A 19,116-nucleotide genomic window follows, 5' to 3' on the forward strand; every position below is an offset into this window, starting at 1 on the left:
ACAAAGAATCAAAAGCAGCCTCCAGGCTCTGAGCTGTCAGCACAGAGCCCGACGTGAGGCTCAAACTCATGCCCAGGTGCCCCCTAAAAGAAAAACTTCTAATGAAAAGCAACAAAAAGAAATCCTGGGGAGGAGAGAGAATTTGATGGTCAGAGATGCCACATTATATTACTTAAAATGTTCAATTTTCAACAAAAAAACATGAAACATGAAAACCATGAGCAGCAAATAAGTATGAACCATATACAGATTAAAAATCAATAGGAAGTCTTTCTGAACAAATCCAGACATTGAATTTACCAGACAGGTGTAAATCAGCTATACTAAATATGTTCAAATAGCTGAAGGAAACTATGTCAAAAGAAATAACATATTAGAACGTGTCCCCTCAAATAGGGAATAACAATAAAGAATAGAAATTAGAAAAAAGAAAGCAAATAGAAATTCTGGGGTTGAAAAGTATGATAACTGAAACGAAAAATCCACTGCTCAGATTTGAGCAGACTCGAACTGGAAGATAGGTCAATTGAGATAACTCAGGCTAAGAAATAAAAATTTAAAAGAATAAAGAGAAAAAAAAAAAAAACAGAGCCTCAGAGACCTGTGGGACACAAACATAGCAACATACATATAATGGGAGTCACAAAAGAATTCAGAAAGGGGCAGAAAAAATATTTAAAGAAATGATACCCCAAACTTCCTAAATTTGATGAAAAGCATTAATCTACACACCCAAGAAGCTCAACAAAATAAGCCTCCAAGTAAAATATTCTCAAAGAAACCACACCTAGACAAATCCTAATCAAACTTGAAAATTAAAGCCAAAGAGAAAACCTTGAGAGCAACAAGAGAAAAGCTACTCACCACTTTGAAGAGATGATAAAAAAGACTATCAAATCTTTCTCAGCAGAAACCTTGGAAGATAGAAGGTACTAGGATGACATATTCAAAGCACTGGAAAAAAATTATCAACCAAGAATGCCATATCCAACAAAACTACCTTTCAAAAAATGAAGAACTAATACATTCCCAGATAAATAAAAACAAAGACATTGTTGACAGCAGGCTTACCCTATAATAAATACTGAAGGGGTTTCTTCAGACTAAAATGAAAGGCAGTATCTCAATCCACATGGAGAAAAAAAGACTACCATTAAAAGTACCATGTAGGTAAATATAAAAGACATATACGGCATATATATATATATACATTATATATATACACAGTATATATATAATATATATATATATATGACCATATATATACTATGTAAGTAAATATAAAAGATATCTATCTATCTATATAGATAGATAGATAAATTTTTTGGTTGTAACTTTTTCCTCCTTATTTAAAAGTCAACTGATTTCCTAATAAGAAAAAAAAAAAATTGTTGTGGTTACCCTTTAGAAGCAGGATCAGCCAGCCAGCCACCCACCCAAAATTTGGTTTGAGTGTCAAAACTGATGATGCCACAAACACACCAAAAGGGTGGGAAGATTTATTACATACATAATGAGGTTTTCTGGGGAGAAGAGGGCAGACCTTTGAAGCTGATCCAGAAATGCCTTAAGAGAGGAGGTAAAGGAGACAGGCTTAGGGGTGGGGCTTTTTTGGTGGTTAGGGAGGAAGCCCTCACTCAAGCAGAGGCTTACATGATTTGAAACTCCTGCAGGTGCCAAAGGAGGCAGCACGCAGGCTTTTCTGTCAGCCAGTCTAGACATGGGGCAGAAGGGGAAGAGGAAAGGAGGCTTAAAAGCTGTCAGCAAAGATCCAAAAATGGAGTCAGACTCCTTATTATTAAAAAAAATATATACATTCCTGTGATAAACCCCATTTGATCATTACATATTACCATCTTTTATACTGTCAGGTTTTAAGATTTTATATTAAAATTAGCAGCAAAATGGACTTGTCAGTTTCCTTTCTCATTCTGTATTTGGTAATTTTTTTGTGTCAAGTTTATGCCAGTTTCAGAAAATTAGAGCATATTCTTGGTATTTCTTTGAGGAGTTTATTAGAAAATTGGTATTTTCTCTACACTGAATGTTTGATAGAATTTGACAGTTACAGTGTCTGGTCTTGATAGTCTCTTTGTGGGAAGTTTATGTGTTTTTTTGGTTTCATTTTGTTTTGGTTTTTTACTACTTATATAATATCCTTAATGATTATAGGACCATTCAGGCTCTATATCGCTTCTAGAATAAGTTTTGGTATATTATATTTTCCTATGGGTTTATGCATTTCACTTAAATGCTAAAACAAGATCATAAAACTTTCATAAGATCCTCTCTTTAATCTCTGGTGCGTTTATAATTATATCAAATTTTCAATTTTTAAACAAATACACGTATTTGTGCCTTTCCTTTTCTTCCTTGATTAATCTTACCAAACTTTCATTTATTAGTCTCTTTCTAAGAAGCAAGCTTTGCCCATTTTCATCTTCTCCACTGTTTTTCTTTCATTAATTTCTACTCTTTTTTTTTTTTTAAATTTGAGAGAGGTGGGGAGGGACAGAGGGGGAGAGAGAAAGATGATCTTAAGCAGGCTCTATGTTCACTGCGGAGCCCAATGCAGGGCTCGATCCCATGATCCTGGGATCATGACCTGAGTCAAAATCAAGAGTTGGACACTCAATCAACTGAGCCACCCAGGCACCCCATTAATTTCTACTCTTATCTCTATTATTTCCTTATGTTTGATTTCTTTGAGTTTATTCTTTTGTACTGTAGCTATTTTCTTAGACTGGATTCTTAGCTCTTTTTTTTTTTTTGCATTTATTTCTTTTGTAATGAAAATGTCTATAAATTTAGTTATAACACAGGAGATTTGATGCATTCTCATAAGTACTAAAATCTAAGTATTTTCCAATTTCCATTATCATTGCCTCCTTGACCCATGATTTACAGGTACGTTTTATTTCTAACACATAAGGTTCCTAGTTATCTTATTATTGAATTCTGACTTAATAGCGTTGTGGTCAGAGCAGGTGGCCTGTGGGATACCAGCCTCTTAAAATCTGTTGATTCTGTCTTATGACAGAATATATTGACATATATTCCTAACTGTGCTTGAAGATTATGTATACATCACTTTTTGGTATAATACACCAAAAAGTTCTGTTCTATACATGCCATTATTTCAAGGTTGTTATTGTGCTTTTCAAGTATTCTACCTCCATATGGACTTTCTTCTCCATTTGATCAGTTCCTGAAAGCAAATATTAAAACATCACAGTATGATGTGGGGTTTGTAAGTTTCTTGTAGATGTATAAGTTTCCTCTTTTCTCCATGAATTAAAACTTTTATTGTGCAATGGCTCTTTTCTTTTTCTTCAATGAGACTTTACCTCAACGCTTTTTGCCTCAAAACCTATTTCATCTAATAGTGATACCGTCTCTTCTGGACTTCTTTTACTATTTTCGGTGTGTATTTTTTCATCCTTTGATTTTAATCTTTGTGAGCACTTGTGTTTTGTGAATTTCTTATAAACATATAGCTGGATAATTTTATAACCTTCTCTTTTTAACTTCTTAAATCCATTTGCTTTAATTATAATTGATGATATATTTTTCTTTATTCTACTACCTGACTATGTGCATTCTGTTTCTCCCTCTTTTTGCCTCTTTTTTCTATTCTTTTAGTTACCTTTGAGGGCTTTTTCCTTCTGTTCAAATAATCTTTCCCCTTGATATGGCTGGAAGTTATATCCTCTATGTCTAATCTTTTAGATATTAAAGTTTTACACAAATAATCCAGAATTTAAGGTTTCTAGCCAATTGATATTTTCATCCTCATTCTGAACAATACAAACACAATTCCGATTATCACACTCTCAATGACTCTGATGCTTCCTATTATTTACTTCTAGCTTCAGATCCAGGAAACCCAGTGAATCCAAGGGATGGACTTCCAACAATTCTGAAAACCTGTCAGCCATTATCTTTTGGACCGTTGCCTTTTCTTTTCTCTGTTTTATCTCCTTCTAATTAATTAGAGGTTTTTTTCTTTATTTTCCATGATGACATTAAATTCTCTTCTTAAAATCTCTTCACCCCACAGGCCAGGTGAATTCAGAGATCATATCTGCATGAGTCAGCTTGAATTCTCACAGGGAACGTCTCCCCTCCCCTCTGTGCCAAAGTCAAGGCAAGCACATTTCTCTATTGCCCCTACAGCATGGCGGGTTTTACTTTTCATTCTACCTAAACTAAGATTGTAATTCTCAACTTTATGCAAGAATCCCCTACCCAGTTCTCCACATAGGGGTGTCCCCCGGGCTTTATCCCTCTTGTACTCACTAAGCTCAACAAAATGGAAGCTTATGGTCTTCATGGTTTGGCAGAAACCCTTGGGGGAAAAGCCTATATTGGCACACGATTACCTTCCAAGATACTTAGGAAGATTCTTCCAAGATTCTCAGTTCATTCTTGGCTTCAATCTGGTTTTCTTACTTTCATGCCCAATCAAATAAGCACTGGGGGGTGTGTGTGTGCGTGCGTGTGTGTGTGTGCGCAGGTGCGTGCATGTGCGTGCACATATGTGTGTATCTGAATTGTTTAGCAGGGGTAGGGTGAATACTTAGAAAATATAATCTATAAAATTGCCAGAAAAAAGTCCAAGAATATTTTTGTCCCCCCCCCCCCTTACTTCTCTCCTACTCCAAAAAAATACTGTTTTCTATATAAGTAGTACTTTTTTGAGAGAAAGGAAGAGGTAAAGAAAGTCACACAAACAAATAATGTAGAGGTTATAAAAACAAAACACTTTATGGTACATCTCTGGCTCCTATGTCAACCCCATAACCCTAACCAAACCCAAAAGAGAAACACATCAGCAACAGTTAAGTTCCTCTGTCCAGTGGGTTAATGCAACCATGACAAAAGAACAAAGTGCATCTGGTAGGAAAAAGAGCTAATGTTGGAATTACTGCTTTTCAAGAAGCTTGGACAATAGCTCTAGAACAAATCTGCTTCTCTTCCCAAGAAATCTCTCTATGCTGCAGAGTGACATGTGTCTAGATGGCTAGGAAATTTTTTTTTTTTTTTACCTTGAGATGATTATGACTTATCTAGGAAACCAGTTTACCCAACATGTCAAGTGCAGCTGTGTTCATGACTATAGCCACTCTTACCCACAGATGCCCTAGACTACGTTCTCCTTACAGAGAACAAGAAGGAGGAAACCCAGGAGGGACAACACAGAAGCATGAGGGAGGTGGTCAGACGCCACCTGATGGGAAGGAAATACCCATTGCAGGGAGTCTCCTCTAAAACAGCCAGTGAATAAAGCAATGTAGTTCTACAAAGAGACCAGAGACTGTGTTTTTAAATTTGGGTCTCATATGAACCCACTTAATGGTACCAAAAAAATCACTTACTCTCTGTGCGAGTCACTTTGTTTATAGAATGGGAACATCTCAGAATTGCCATAAGATTAAAATAAGACCGGTGTAAATTTTTCGAATTTTTGCTGAACGTCTGTAGAAATTATAGAAGGGATGGAATTAATCTAACAATTAGGAAAGAAGAAAATATGCCCAGGGAAATTAAAGAAAAAGATAATAGAAGTATAGAATAGCAGTCAGCAAACTATGGCCCACAGGCCTAATCCAAGCCCTGCCTCTTTTTATAAATAAAGTTTTATTGGAACACGGCCGCACCTATTTGTTTACATGTTGCCTATGGCTATTTCTGATGCCACAACAGAGACTGCATGGCCCCCAAAGCTGAGAATATTTACTATGAGTCCTTTCACAGTAAAACTTTGCAGGTGCTAGTCGGATTATCCTATAAAGAGATGGATGGAGTAAGGGGTGAGTAGGGTAGGCCTTTGTTTTCCTTAAAATTTCTCATTCAGAATAAAAGTTCCTTAAATGCACACCAACGTGACTAACCTGGAAGAAATCAGAACCATGTCTGCAGGAAGGAACTGTCCATTTGAGGCCTTCACAATGTCACCCACCTTGACCTTTTAAACCGGGAAAGAAACAACCGAAGCATAAATTCTAAAAGCACAGATAGAGGCAAAACATGTCAAATATTCTTAAGAAAAATTCTGATACGAAAATCCTGAAGCCATGCTAAGAAACTTCGGCTACATTAGAACAATTTTATTTTTTCAGGGATTCATTCCTCTAAAGTAGTTGCTCTTAACCAGAGTCTCTTTTGCCCTCCCCCTCCACCAGGGACCTTTGGCGATGTCTGGAGACATTTTTGGTTGTCACGATGTTGGGGTTTTAGGGGGTCGTGCTATTGGCATCAAGTGCCCGGAGGCCAGGGATACTGCTAAACATTTGACAATGCACAGGACAGCCCCTACAACAAATAATTTTCTGGCCCAAATGTAAGCTCTGCCAAGGCTGAGAAATCCAAACAGACCTACTGGTACTAGTATTTTTCCCATGATACGCTGTTCATACACCATCACGCTGTTAACTGCTTGCCTAATGATGTGTTTTTCTCTGCTGGTCTGTGAACTTTATGTGGAACAGGGAATGAATGAGTGAATGAATGAATGAACAAATAAATAAATATTTGTTGGCTGAATGTATAAATGAATTCCAACTTGTAAGTAAGAGAGAGATGTAAATACTAGGAACAATACAGAGGGAAAACAATATGAGTTCTTGATGCTTTCTTCTTGTGTACTTTTTCTTTGACAAACCCCTTGAGCATTTATTTCCACGGTGCTAAGTATTGAGGACATTAGTCTTAAAAGTGGCAGGCCCTTCCTGGGCAGCTAGAAATGCAGAGGGGCAGAGGGCAAAATTTTCTCATAAACCAATTTCTAGAACTATGTTGGAAAAAATAATAGTAATTTCTTCTGAAGAGGAAGAGAAAAGGAGACTATTTTCGTTTTTATGGCATGATCACACAGATCATGTCTACCTTCATTAATTGGGCAAAGGTTAATTAAATACTTCCATATCAAAGTGAAGAGAGAACCTTAAAAGTCGCATGTGTCTACAAATGCAGAGAACACGTGCAACAGCAGGGGAGAAAAACAGATTGACAAATAAACATTCACAACTTACATATTACATAAAAATTCACAATGCAGTGAACAATAAATTTGTAACTTACATAAACGACTAATTTACAATAAGATCTAACAATGGCTAGACTGAGACAAGTTGAAACTTTGTAATTAGATTTCTGCCCCCCCCCCCCCCGCCCCGGAACAACAGTGACCCCGAAAATTATGCACTCATGGAACTGACAGCAGGCAGTCATTCCCCTAAGGGTGGTCATGTCTTACAAGCTCTCTTTCTGTTTTGCCCACGGTACCTCCAAATCAACTCTCTTTTCCTTTTGTAAGCCCGATATTTAGAGTGCTCCATTTGATTGTACAGGTATAAAAGGAGTCAGAGAGATAACAATTCCTGGGCCTTGGCTCTAGCTATTTGACTTGCTTTTCCAGTGGAAGGCACTGGGGGTAAATTAAAAGTCAATCATGCAGTCGCCTCTGCTCTGAGAGAAGCACCCCGCCCACCCGCTGGAGCCTCACTCCTCTCCTCTTGTCCTTCTCCCCTGACATTCTGCCATCAGGAATGGAGTGGCTCTGTCAGTGGCTTTGTTCTCTTCGTCTCAATGAGAGGAGCAAAATGCAATCATGACTGTTTTATCTCTCTTAGGGAAAGAAATACTGATACTTAGAAATCAAAACATTCTTATAATTAGCCTTCAAAGGAATTTTACACTGGTCAGCAATTAATTCCTATTATTTTTATTTATTTTGGGAGAGAGAGAGAGATAGCACACACAGGTGCAAGCCAGGGAGGGGCAGAGAGAGAGAGAGAGAGAGGGAGAGACAGAATCTCAAGCAGGCACCTCACTGTCAGCACAGAGCCTGACCTGGGGCTGGATCTCACGAACCATGAGATCGTGACCTGAGCGAAATCAAGAGTCGGATGCTTAACCAACTGAGCCACCCAGGCGCCTCAGCAATTAATTATTGATGAGGACAGAGTCGGTATCTAGCCCGACTATAAATAAAAGTATGCCTTTTATTTATATCCCAAGGAAAATATATTCACGGAAACATCCCCTGAGGTAGTCTCCATACAAAGGCTGCCTTCTACCCTGAGCAACAGTCTGTGAAGCATCATCTTTAGATATTCCAGGAAATGACACAGAAGTAACCCAGAGGCACATTAGGAAGCACGTAGACTTGCAACCACTTAGACTTCAATTCAAATCCTAGTTTCGCCACTTGTGGGCTGTGTGACCTTGAGCAAAATATACTTAATTCTCTTTGATCCTCTACTTCCTTCATCATGTTTCATAGATAAAAGTCTGTAACTTTAAATATGGTAGGCGCCAGGAATGCCTGTGTGGCTCAGTCAGTTAAGCGTCCGACTTCGGCTCAGGTCATGATCTCGCGGTTCGTGAGTTCGAGCCCCACGTTGAGCTCTGTGCTGACAGCTCGGAGCCTGGAGCCCGTTTCGGATTCTGTGTCTCCCTCTCTCTCTGCCCCTCCCTCACTGATGCTCTGTCTCTCTCTCCCTCAAAAATAAATAAAACATAAAAAATAATAATAATAATAAATAAATATATATGGTAGGCGCTTCTTACTAAGTTAAAAGTTCAAATACGTTCTTACCTCTTTCCACATAATCACTTGCCATTCATTCTCTCTGAACACTGAAAAACATATAGCTATATATTAACTGTAACAATTGTATTAGGTAAAGTCCAAAATAATAAAAGATACTTTTCCAAAAATCTAAATGTGTTTCTTTACAAGGTACTGTCTTTATTAATTTAACCTTGACATAAAGTAGAAAAATATGTAAACTGTGTTCACACACACTGCATCAAAATAGAGCAATAATATAATGTAACATAAGTATAGACAGATGACAGGTAGAAGCTACGTTAAGTTACTTCCACTCCTGAAAAGTTCGCTGCTACATGCTAAAATACTGGCTGATAGCCCAAAAAATAACCTATATTTCTAATCAATTATCAAAATAGCACATATCAAAACTAGGACTGGGAGAGACTATGTAACACCCAGATCTTTTTTTTTCTTCTAATGTTTATTTTTGAGAGGGAGAGAGAGAGGGAGACACAGAATCTGAAGCAGGCTCCAGGCTCTGAGCTGTCAGCACACAGCCCAACGCGGGGCTCAAACTCCTGAACCATGAGATCATGACCTGAGTGGAAGTCAGACATTTAACCGACTGAGCCACCCAGGTGCCCCTCCAGATCTTTTCTATTGACATAAGAATTGCTCATATCCCAAACATTCCAACTTCCCATCTCTTTTCTTTTCTTTTATCCTAATTAACATAATTGATGATTCTTACATATGGCAACAGCTTCCTTCTGGTTGTTGGTTTTTTGTGTCTCTATTCCTTTAAATAATAGAACGTTATGAAACACAGTATGTGTATCTATTTGGTCAATTTGGGTATTTTCTTACAGTGAGAAGAGATAAAAGCTCAGTCTAATATCTTACCTATTGTGTTCTTTGTGTTGACTAATCTGTCTGCCATATGTCGTTTCTGTTATAGAAAAAAATGCATTACATCGGAAGTTCAGAGTGAATAATTCACATTATAATACAAGTCACAGTAGGTTTAAGAAAGAACAGAGGCAGCAAACCTGTCAGTCTCTTCTTTGTTTTGCCCTTATCTGACTCTCCTAAATGAGAGGTCATCTAAGGGAGGGGCTAAGTGTGGCCTCGGGAGACGGCTTGCCTTGGTTAACATCCTAGCTCTGCCTTTTACTAATGCAGGCTTCACAGGTCACTAACCTGTCCGTGGCTCCATTTAAGTGAACACATGCAAACGCTCACACACACACGCACAGACGCACACGCACATTTTACAGGGCCTCCTACATAATGAATGCTACTGAAAATGTTAGCACATTATAGGTTGCTTTCAATGACTATATTTATAGTTAAACACACAAGTAGCAATCGTGGATTTCGCTCCAATTTAGCCCAAGGCTTTAAATCAAGTTTGAGAAATTCTTTCATATTATAAACCAATCAAAAGACCAGCAACCAAACAGATTTTCCTGATGTCCTATCTTAATAAGATATGAAGGAATTCGGCACAAGAATATGAATAACAAATAGTTAGCAATTTTGGAAAATAAGCATGAGGATTGTGAGTGAGGAGGAAGGGACCTCTACTGGAGTGGCCCAGCTGTCTTTATGAGGTAGGGTCAGAGCAAACAGAAAGCAATCTTAAATGTCTCTCTTCTTTTCCTTCACAGCTAAAACCTGCAGCTCTCGTGAAATTATAGCTCTGACAAGGTTAAAGGAGAAACGAAGTCACTGCACAATTCCTGACCTCTTAGGATCTTCACCTCTGGTTGCATCATATCCCCAAAGATACTATCATAGTTCTTATGACCACTATTAAGTCCTGCTGGTTTCTCAAACACACACACACACACACACACACACACACACACACACTTTAAAATTTGAAACCTTAGAGTTTAATTCACATTTCACATCAACTACAGGTTTAAAGAATTATACCAGTTGCAAAACACACAGCTAGGAAAAAGAGCAAGAAATATACCTCATGTACTCAAGGCAATAGTTTTGGGAACATTTCACTAACAGTAAACTTACATAATCTTCTACAATCTCTTTGATGCCTGAAATGGTAAGTATAATCATCAAAGGCAAGAGAGTTGTATATTTTCCCGTTGGAGACACATCTGGAATTTGCTGCGAAAACAGAGTTACACTATGAATTCTATGATACATTTTTCTTGTATTTTGCTTAACGCTAAAAGCCAGGCTACTCGTGGCATACCCAGGACATGAAAACAACACACGGTGTCAAATAAAAAGGGGAAAGAGACTCTTAGCACATCGAAACCATCCCTCGAGCATGGTGTGAAACATTACATTATGGGAAAGCCACCAGGGCGCCTACTTAACGCTTCAGTCATATGTCACCTTCCCAAGAGAATACTGTTATTATGTTTTGAATTCAGAGGCTTGGACTGTATTCTGAAGCTGACTGTATTTGAAGCTTTCAAAACTTAATTGTCTAAGATAGCATCCTTTCCAAACAGTTAAAGCCAGAAGGTCAGTTATCTTAACCGAATCTTGCTTCTTTTTGAGGCGGAAGAGAAATTTTTTGGAGGCCTGGGAGAATAACGTTGCTTGGGTACAAATTACCTGTGGAGAGGGCTCTGGGGCTATGCCCCACTGTTTAAAGATAGGAGAAATAAAGTGACAAGCAGACTGGCAGTTTTCTGATGGACTCAAGGGTAGATGAGGTTGTAAAGGAGATCCTTTAACAGATTTAGAACAGCTCTCAGGCCTGTATTTCTAGACTTGGGTCTAGAGAGTGGATACTCTCTATGCTGCCTTATTTCCTGCTTGTTATTTCTTTGTGCAGCCAAAGAGTATCTATTCTGAAGCGCTCAATAATTCTTGTGGTTACTTTAAAAGCAGTCAGACACAGAGGAAGAAAGGGAGAGGTTCTAGGATCACTGAGGCTATCAATGAAACCTGCCTTCCAAATAACTTGCCTCTGCCTGACTTCTCCATCTCTCTCCAGTGCACCCCAAGCCCGTCGTGTTGCTCCCAGGCCCCCCTCTCTCTTTTCCTCAGTTAAAGCCTCGCCGGAGCTGGTCACTTCACTGTAGCTCCTGACTGTCACTGCCTTCTCACTACAGTCCAAGCTTCTGAATGTAGCTCCCGAAGCTTCTCGTTACCTGGCCTCGGCCAACATCTTTAGCTTCTTCTCTACACTCCAGACAAAATTTTTACCATTTCCAGAACATTTCACATGCTAGAGAAAATTTTAACGCTTTAAATTTCCACAATGCAAAACATATAAGACCTTCTTGGAGAAAAGTCTACCTCTTTCCCTCCCCCACTGGGTCCCCGGTTCTCTCAAAAGGCGACCAGTGTTTCCGGTTGCTGTGCCTTTGCTCACACGGTCTTCTGTGCCCCAAAGGTCTTCTCTTCTTCTGCTGACCTCTACTTACTGTTGAGCTCCTCATTCTCTGGTCTTTGGCTCAAATGTCTTCTTTTTCAGTACCTTTTCCTGAACCACTCGCCCTCAAGCCCAGAGTAGGCCGTGTTCCCTAGCACTTTATAAATATTTCCTAAAGCACTTGTATGTTAAGACTACCCGCTCTCCAAAGGGAGAACTACGTCTGACAATTCATCCTTGAATTATTAATTTCACGCCCAGGTTTTGGTACACGCTCTGTGATCTCTATAAATTTTTGCTAGTGCCAATCTTCTGTTTAAGGTCAATTCAACAGATTCAGTAAATTCTTATCTCAAAGCTTGGCCGTTTTGAAGGCACTGTTTCTTTTCTTTTCTTTCTTTCTTTCTTTCCACGTTTTTATTTAGTTTTGAGAGACAGAGACAAAGCGTGAGTGGGGGAGGGGCAGAGAGAGAGGAAGACACAGAATCTGAAGCAGGCTCCAGGCTCCGAGCCGTCAGCACAGAGCCAAATGCAGGGCTCAAACTTACCAACTGTGAGATCATGATCTGAGCTGAAGTGGGACAGCTAACCTACTGAGCCACCCAGGTGTCCCTTGAAGGCACGGTTTCTATTCTCAAGGAATTTGCAGTTTGCCAGGAGAAATAAAACCAATTATAATGCATAGCACAGATTACTGCTACAGAAGATAAGGGAGGGAGAAATTAGCATGGGACATGGCATTTAGTGGAGTTTGGAGGGGGATGGCTTTGAGTTATGCCTTTAAGAGAATGGGTGGGGTATAGCCAGATGAGTGCCTTCTGGGTTGGAGACTAGAATGAACCAAGGTCTAAAGAGAGGAAGAAAACCGAAGAATTGTGAGGAGACTTGCCTCTCAGATTGCGTTGGGTTGCAAGGTTCATGACAAAAACAAGGTTGAAGAAACAGGAATAAACCAGATTATGGAAGGTCTTGAATTTAAGTGTTTTGAAAAGATGTCATTCCTAAAAGAAAACACAGAGGGAAAGCTTCCAGACGTTGGTCTTGGCAAAGATTTCTTGGATATGACGCCAAAAGCACAGGCAACAAAAGCAAAAACAGACAAGTGGGACTACACCAAACTAAAATTCTTCTGCACAGCAAGGGGAACCATCAAAAAAATGCAAAGGCAGACTACAAAATAGGAGAAAATATTTGAAAACCCTCCATCTGGTAAGGATATAGAAGGAACTCCAATTCAACAGGAAAATAATAATAATAATAATCCAATCACAATGGGCAAAAGACTTGAATAGACATTTCTCCAAAGACAACATACAAATGGCCAAGAGGTACATGAAAAGGTGCTCAATGTCACTAGTCACCAGGCAAATGAAATTCGCAACCACAATGAGGTATCACCTCACACATGTTAGGATGGCTATTAATTAAACACAGAAAATAACAAGTGTTGGTGAGGACGTGAAAAAATTGGAATCCTTGTATACTTCTGTTGGGAATATAAAATGGTGCTGCTGTTACAGAAAATAATACGGAACTTTTTCAAAGAAATTAAAATAGAACTACCATATGCTTCAGCCATCCCACTTCTGGGTATTTATCCAAAAGTTGAAACCAGGATCTTGGAGAGACAGCAGCACTCCCACATTCAGCTCAGAATTATTCACAATAGCCAAGATATGGGAACAACATCAATGTCTGTCGATGGATGAGTGGATAAAGAAAATGTGGCATCTATACAATGGAATATTATTCAGATTTTAAAAAGAAGGAAATTCTGAGACACCTGGGTGGCTCAGTTGGTTAAGCAGCCAACTTTGGCTCAGGTCATGATCTCGCGGTTTGTGAGTTCAAACCCCGCATCGGGCTCTGTGCTAACAGCTCGGAGCCTGGAGCCTGCTTCGGATTCTGTGTCTCCCTCTTTCTCTGCCCCTCCCCTGCTCACGCTCTGTGTCTTTCTGTCTCTCAAAAATAAATAAATGTTAAAAAAAATTATAAAAAGAAGGAAGTTCTGCCACATGTAACAACATGGATGAATCTTGAAGGCATTATAATGAAGTACGCTATAGAAAGACAAATACTGCATGAATCCACTTATGTGAGATATCTAATGTAGCCAGATTCATGGAGTCAGAGTAAAATGGTGGTGTCAAGGTCTAGAGAGAGGGAGAGATAAGGAGTTGTTTTTCAATGAGAATAAAGTCTAAGTTATGCAAGATTAAGAAGTCCTAGAAATCTGCTGTACAACAGATGTCTATGGTTAACACTGGTATATCATACACTTAAAATTGTTAAGGGGGTAGATCTCACATTAAGTGTTCTTACTGAAATATTAAAAAAAGAAGAGAAAAGAAAATTAGCTATTTCAAACTAGCATTTGGACTTTCTTTAAACTCTTTCTTTTAATACAATAAAATTATCCTCTCATGGAGGTGGCATACATTATAAAAGTTAGTCCAATAATATCTCATTAATGATCTAAATCAGGAAGAACTGTGGGCCAATTCATCTACTGGGCATCAACACGTTTTTCATCCCCCAAATGAGAATTTCGAAGTCTTACTGAGTAACTTAAATATTGTAAGAAGAGAGTTCTCTTCTTGCCGTGTTTCAATTTATTCTGTACGTTCAATTTTTATTTCAGCTAAATGAGCTTTTTACATTTTTCTTTTTTAAAAAAAGCATAATCCAGTAATGTGTTCAGGAATATTACCTGCAATATAGTAATGAACAGGAAGAAAGCATTAGCAGCTTTGCTAAACTGCAGATACAGATATCGAGGGAGGAATGACCATATGCTGTACTTGGCTGTGCTGTAGGCAGAAAGAAAATTACCACTGTCAGTTCACACTCTGAACTCTAAAAACACCAAAGGAAAACCCAGAAGTGGATAAAATATTATTATAAAACACTGACTCTTTTCTGAAGATTTTTTTGTCGTTTTTGAACACTCATTGTTACCTGAAAACAATGTCAGGACAAAGAAAGAATTTTCTCCATCTCAGGAACTAAGAACTACGAATACAATAGACAAGCAGGAGGTATGCCACATTTTCTAATGGCCTGTAATTCTTATAACAGAACTCCTAATCAGCATCTGTCTTATAGTTCAAGGATAACAAGAGCCAGCAATGTTTCTCCCTTCTCTCCCTCCCAGGAGCTTTATCATTAAAAGTTATCTTAAATCCATCTACCCCCAAATGCCTAGGCCACGTCACGGACAAAGAAAACCATCACGGGTGTGTTTCTTTTTTTCTAATGAATCTACTACATTTAAACATCAGAAAGGGGCGCCTGGGTAGCTCAGTCAGTTAAGCCTCTGACTCTTGATTTCAGCTCAGGTCACGATCTCACAGTTCCTAATATCAAGCCCGGCGTAATGCTCTGCACTGACAGTGTGGAGCCTGCTTGAAATTCTCTTTCCCTCGCTCTCTCTCTGCCTCTCCTCTGCTTGCATTCTCTCTCTCTCTCCCCCCGCCCTGCTTTCTCTCTCTCTCTCAAAATAAATAAATAAACTTTTAAAAATAACCGGAAAGACCAGGAGTTTGGGGAAGATGGCAGAACAGGAGAAACCTGAATTCACCTTGTCCCACAAACACACAGAGATAACAGCTCCATCACATAGAAGAGGCCACACCAAAAAGGGCAGGAGAGGCAGAGCTGCATTTGGGAACCAAATCCCCAGCACAACTAACCGCAAATGGGAGAGACAGCACAAGTTCCAAAAAGCAAAAGGATGTGACCCCACACAGGGCACCCCCAGCCCTGGGGACCCACACTGATGAGTCCCCATAAAATCTGGCTTGAAGGCCAGTGGGGCTTCAATCCAAAAACTTTAAAATTCATCAGGCTTAACTGTGGGAGAGCCAGAGAGCAAGGGAAAGCTGAGTCCCTGCCCTTAAAGGGCCCGCATACTCAACAATCCAGCCCAAGGCCCAATACAGAAGCAGCAGTTTGAAAAGCACATGGGGTATACATGAAGATTTACTGACTAATCTTAAAACATGTGCCTGGAGGGGCAGGAATCTGCATGAGACTTTTCCAGGAACAAGAGTGCTGGCAGAAGCCATTTCTCTTTCCTTCCCCCAGGCTAGACAGCCAGATGCTTGTGGGAGCCAGCAACACTCTTCACCCACCTTTCTAGCATCAGGTGCCCCAGCCCAGCGTTCCCCTGTGGACCCTCCCCATCCGGCCTGCCTGATTCTCCAACAGGCATCCCAGCAAAGCAGCTGCTGCCCAACAGACCCTGCGAGCAGCTCCCACAGGGACCGGCACCGCTCCAAAGGGACTCCTGCCCTGAAGAGAGGGAGACATAACCCCACATGACAACATGCCCCCAGTTTCTGCAGCCAGGCGTCTTGGCTGGCTCTGCAGAAAGCAAGCCCTGCCCTAGGGTGCACGTGCAGCTATGGCAGAAAGGCTAACTGCAGACAGGTTGGCTGACTGCCGGCCCTGCCCACCAACAAGCCCACAGTAGCCACAGACATGCCCCTCCACAGTGCAGGGAGCAAACCCCGTCCAGTGCACCAACAGAAGAAAAAATGGGTCATTGCAGCTGTCTGAACTAAGAATAACTGAGGCCCAGCTATAAGTGGAGGGTGCAAGACAGCCCACACGGGAGACACCCCTGGAGGATGTTGTTCTGGGGACCAACGGAGATTGCACTATAGGCACCACTCCTATTAAAGACTGCTACATTCAAGTCCAGGAGATATAGCCAACCTGCCTAATACATAGAAATAGACACAGAGTCACAAAATCAGGAGACAGAAGAATATGTCACAAATGGAAGAACAAGACAAAATCATAGGAAAAGACCAAAATGAAACAAAAATAATATGCTTGATAAAAAAATCAAAGTAACGGTCCTAAAGATACTCAGAGAACTTGAGAGAAGAGTGGATGAACTCAGTGAGAACTTCAAAAAGAGAGACAGAAAATGTGAAAAACCAGTGAAAGCTGAAGAATTCAGTAACAGAAATTAAAAATACAGCAGAGGAAACCACAAGCAGATTAGAGGATGCAGAAGAACAGATCAGTGATCAGGAAGATAGGGTAATGGAAATCAACCCAGCTGAACAGCAAAAAGAAAAACCAATAATAAACAATGGAAACAGGTTAAGGGAACTCTGTGACATCATCAATAACATTCAAATATAGAGATTTCAGAAAAAGAAGAGAAAAAGAAGGGGGCAAAAGACTTATTTGAAGAAATAATAGCTGAAAACTTCTCTAATCTGGGGAAGGAAACAGACACCCAGATACAGAATGCAGAGAGAGTCCCTAACCAGATGAACCCAAGGACGTCCATACCAAGACATATAATAATTAAAATGGCAAAAAAGTAATGATAAAGAGAATTTTTTAAAAAGCAAGAGACAAGCAGAGAGTTACATAAGAAGAAAACCCCATAAATCTATCATGTGATTTTTTTCAGCAGAAACTACAGGCCAAAGGGTAGCATGATAGATTCAAAGTGCCAAAAGAAAAAAAAAAAAAACCTACAACTAAGAATATTCTATCCGACAAGTTTACCATTCAGAATAGAAAAAGAGATAAGGAATTTCCCAGACAAACAAAAGTTGAAGGAGTCCCTCACTACTAAACCAACCTTACAAGAAATGTTTAAGGAAATTCTTTAAATGGAAAGAAAAGGTCATAATAAGAAGAAAATTATAAGAGGAAAAATTTTCACAGATAAAAGCAAACATATAGTAAAGGTGGTAGATAACTCACTTATACGTGAGTATGACAGCTAAAAGACAAAGGCAGTAAAATCAGTTATCTACAGAAAATTGGTTAAGAGATATACAAAATAAAATGATGTCAAATATGACATTATATACATAAAACATAAAGGGGTGTAAAAATGTACAAATATAAAAATATAAAATGTACAAATATAAAAATACAAAAAAAATGCTTTTATTTTGTTTTTAATTTTAATGTTCATTTATTTTTGAGAGGGAGACAAAGACAGAGACAAAGCTCAAGCAGGGGAGGGGCCGAGAGAGAGAGAGAGAGAGAGAGAGAGAGAGAGAGAGAGATACAGAATCTAAAGCAGGATCCAGGCTCTGAGCTGTCAGCACAGAGCCCAACGTGGGGCTCAAACCCACAAGCTGTGAGATCATGACCTTAATTGAAGTCAGATGCCTAACCAACTGAGCCACCCAGGCACCCCCAAATTTAGTGCTTTTAGAATGTGTTTGAACTTAAGTAACTATGAACATAGACTACAACATACATAAGATGTCATACATTTGATCCTGGTGGTGACCACAGATCAAAAGCCTACAACAGATAAACAACAAATAAAGAGAAGGAAATCCAAGTATAACACTAAGGAAAGCCATCAAACCACAAGGAAAGAGAGCAAGAAAAGAATAAAGGAACAGAGAACAACTACAACATGTCAATAAGAGAAACAACAACATGTCAATAAGTAAATATCAATAATTAAATGTGAATGTACTAAATGCTCAAATCAAAATACATAGGGTAGCTGAATAAATAAAAACAAGCAAGACTCATTTATAAGCTTCCCTACAAGAAACTCACTTCAGACCTAGAGGCACATACACACGGAAAATGTAAGGATGGAAAAACATATACTATGCAAATGGAAGCCAAAAAAAAAAAAAAAAAAGCTGGGGTGGCAATACTTAAATCAGAGTAAATAGACTTTAAAACAAAGACTATTGCAAGAGACAAATAAGGACACTGCATAATGATAAAGGGATTAATCCACCAAGAGAATGTAACAATTGTAAATATCTATGAACCCAACATAGGAGCACCTAAACACAAAAAGCAAACATTAGCAGTAATAAAGGAAGAAACTGACAGTAATACAGTAATAGAAGGGGACTTTAATACTCCACTTACATCAATTAATAGATTGTCCAGACAGAAAATCAACAAGGAAACAGTGTCTGTGAACCAGATCAGACTAGATGGACCTAACAGATATAAACAAAACATTCCATCCAAAACAACAGAATACACACTATTTTCAAGTACATGTAGAACATTCTCTAGACTAGATGACATATCAGGGCACAAAACAAGTCTCAATAAATTTAGGAACATTCAAATAATCTCAAGCATCTTTTCTGACCAAAATGGTATGAAACTAGAAATCAATTACAAAAAAAAAAAAAAAAAAGAGCTGGAAAAAACACAAACCCATAGAGGCTAA

General features: G+C 39.0%; 1 protein-coding gene across 9 annotated transcripts in view; it reads right to left on the minus strand.

Moving 5' to 3' along the window:
- LOC106985516 (phospholipid-transporting ATPase IB-like) overlaps positions 1 to 19,116 on the minus strand; it is a 213,921-nt gene that overhangs the window by 166,855 nt on the left and 27,950 nt on the right. For 6 of the 9 annotated variants that reach the window (XM_027064576.2, XM_053209405.1, XM_027064577.2 and 3 more), the window contains 5 exons: positions 14,632 to 14,731; positions 10,598 to 10,696; positions 9,464 to 9,509; positions 8,603 to 8,643; positions 5,895 to 5,968 (listed from right to left, as the gene is read on the minus strand). The exons of 1 other annotated variant lie outside the window; for it this stretch is intronic. In XM_027064576.2, coding sequence (XP_026920377.1) covers positions 5,895 to 5,968; positions 8,603 to 8,643; positions 9,464 to 9,509; positions 10,598 to 10,696; positions 14,632 to 14,731 — 360 coding nt within the window. Of the gene's footprint in view, positions 1 to 5,894; positions 5,969 to 8,602; positions 8,644 to 9,463; positions 9,510 to 10,597; positions 14,075 to 14,631; positions 14,732 to 19,116 lie in introns of those variants that run through there. 2 more of the 9 variants (XM_053209617.1, XM_053209590.1) reach the window with 2 other exon arrangements.

This window comes from Acinonyx jubatus, chromosome A1 (genome assembly GCF_027475565.1).
Source record: "Acinonyx jubatus isolate Ajub_Pintada_27869175 chromosome A1, VMU_Ajub_asm_v1.0, whole genome shotgun sequence".
In the NCBI taxonomy this organism is placed as follows: Eukaryota; Metazoa; Chordata; class Mammalia; order Carnivora; family Felidae; genus Acinonyx; species Acinonyx jubatus.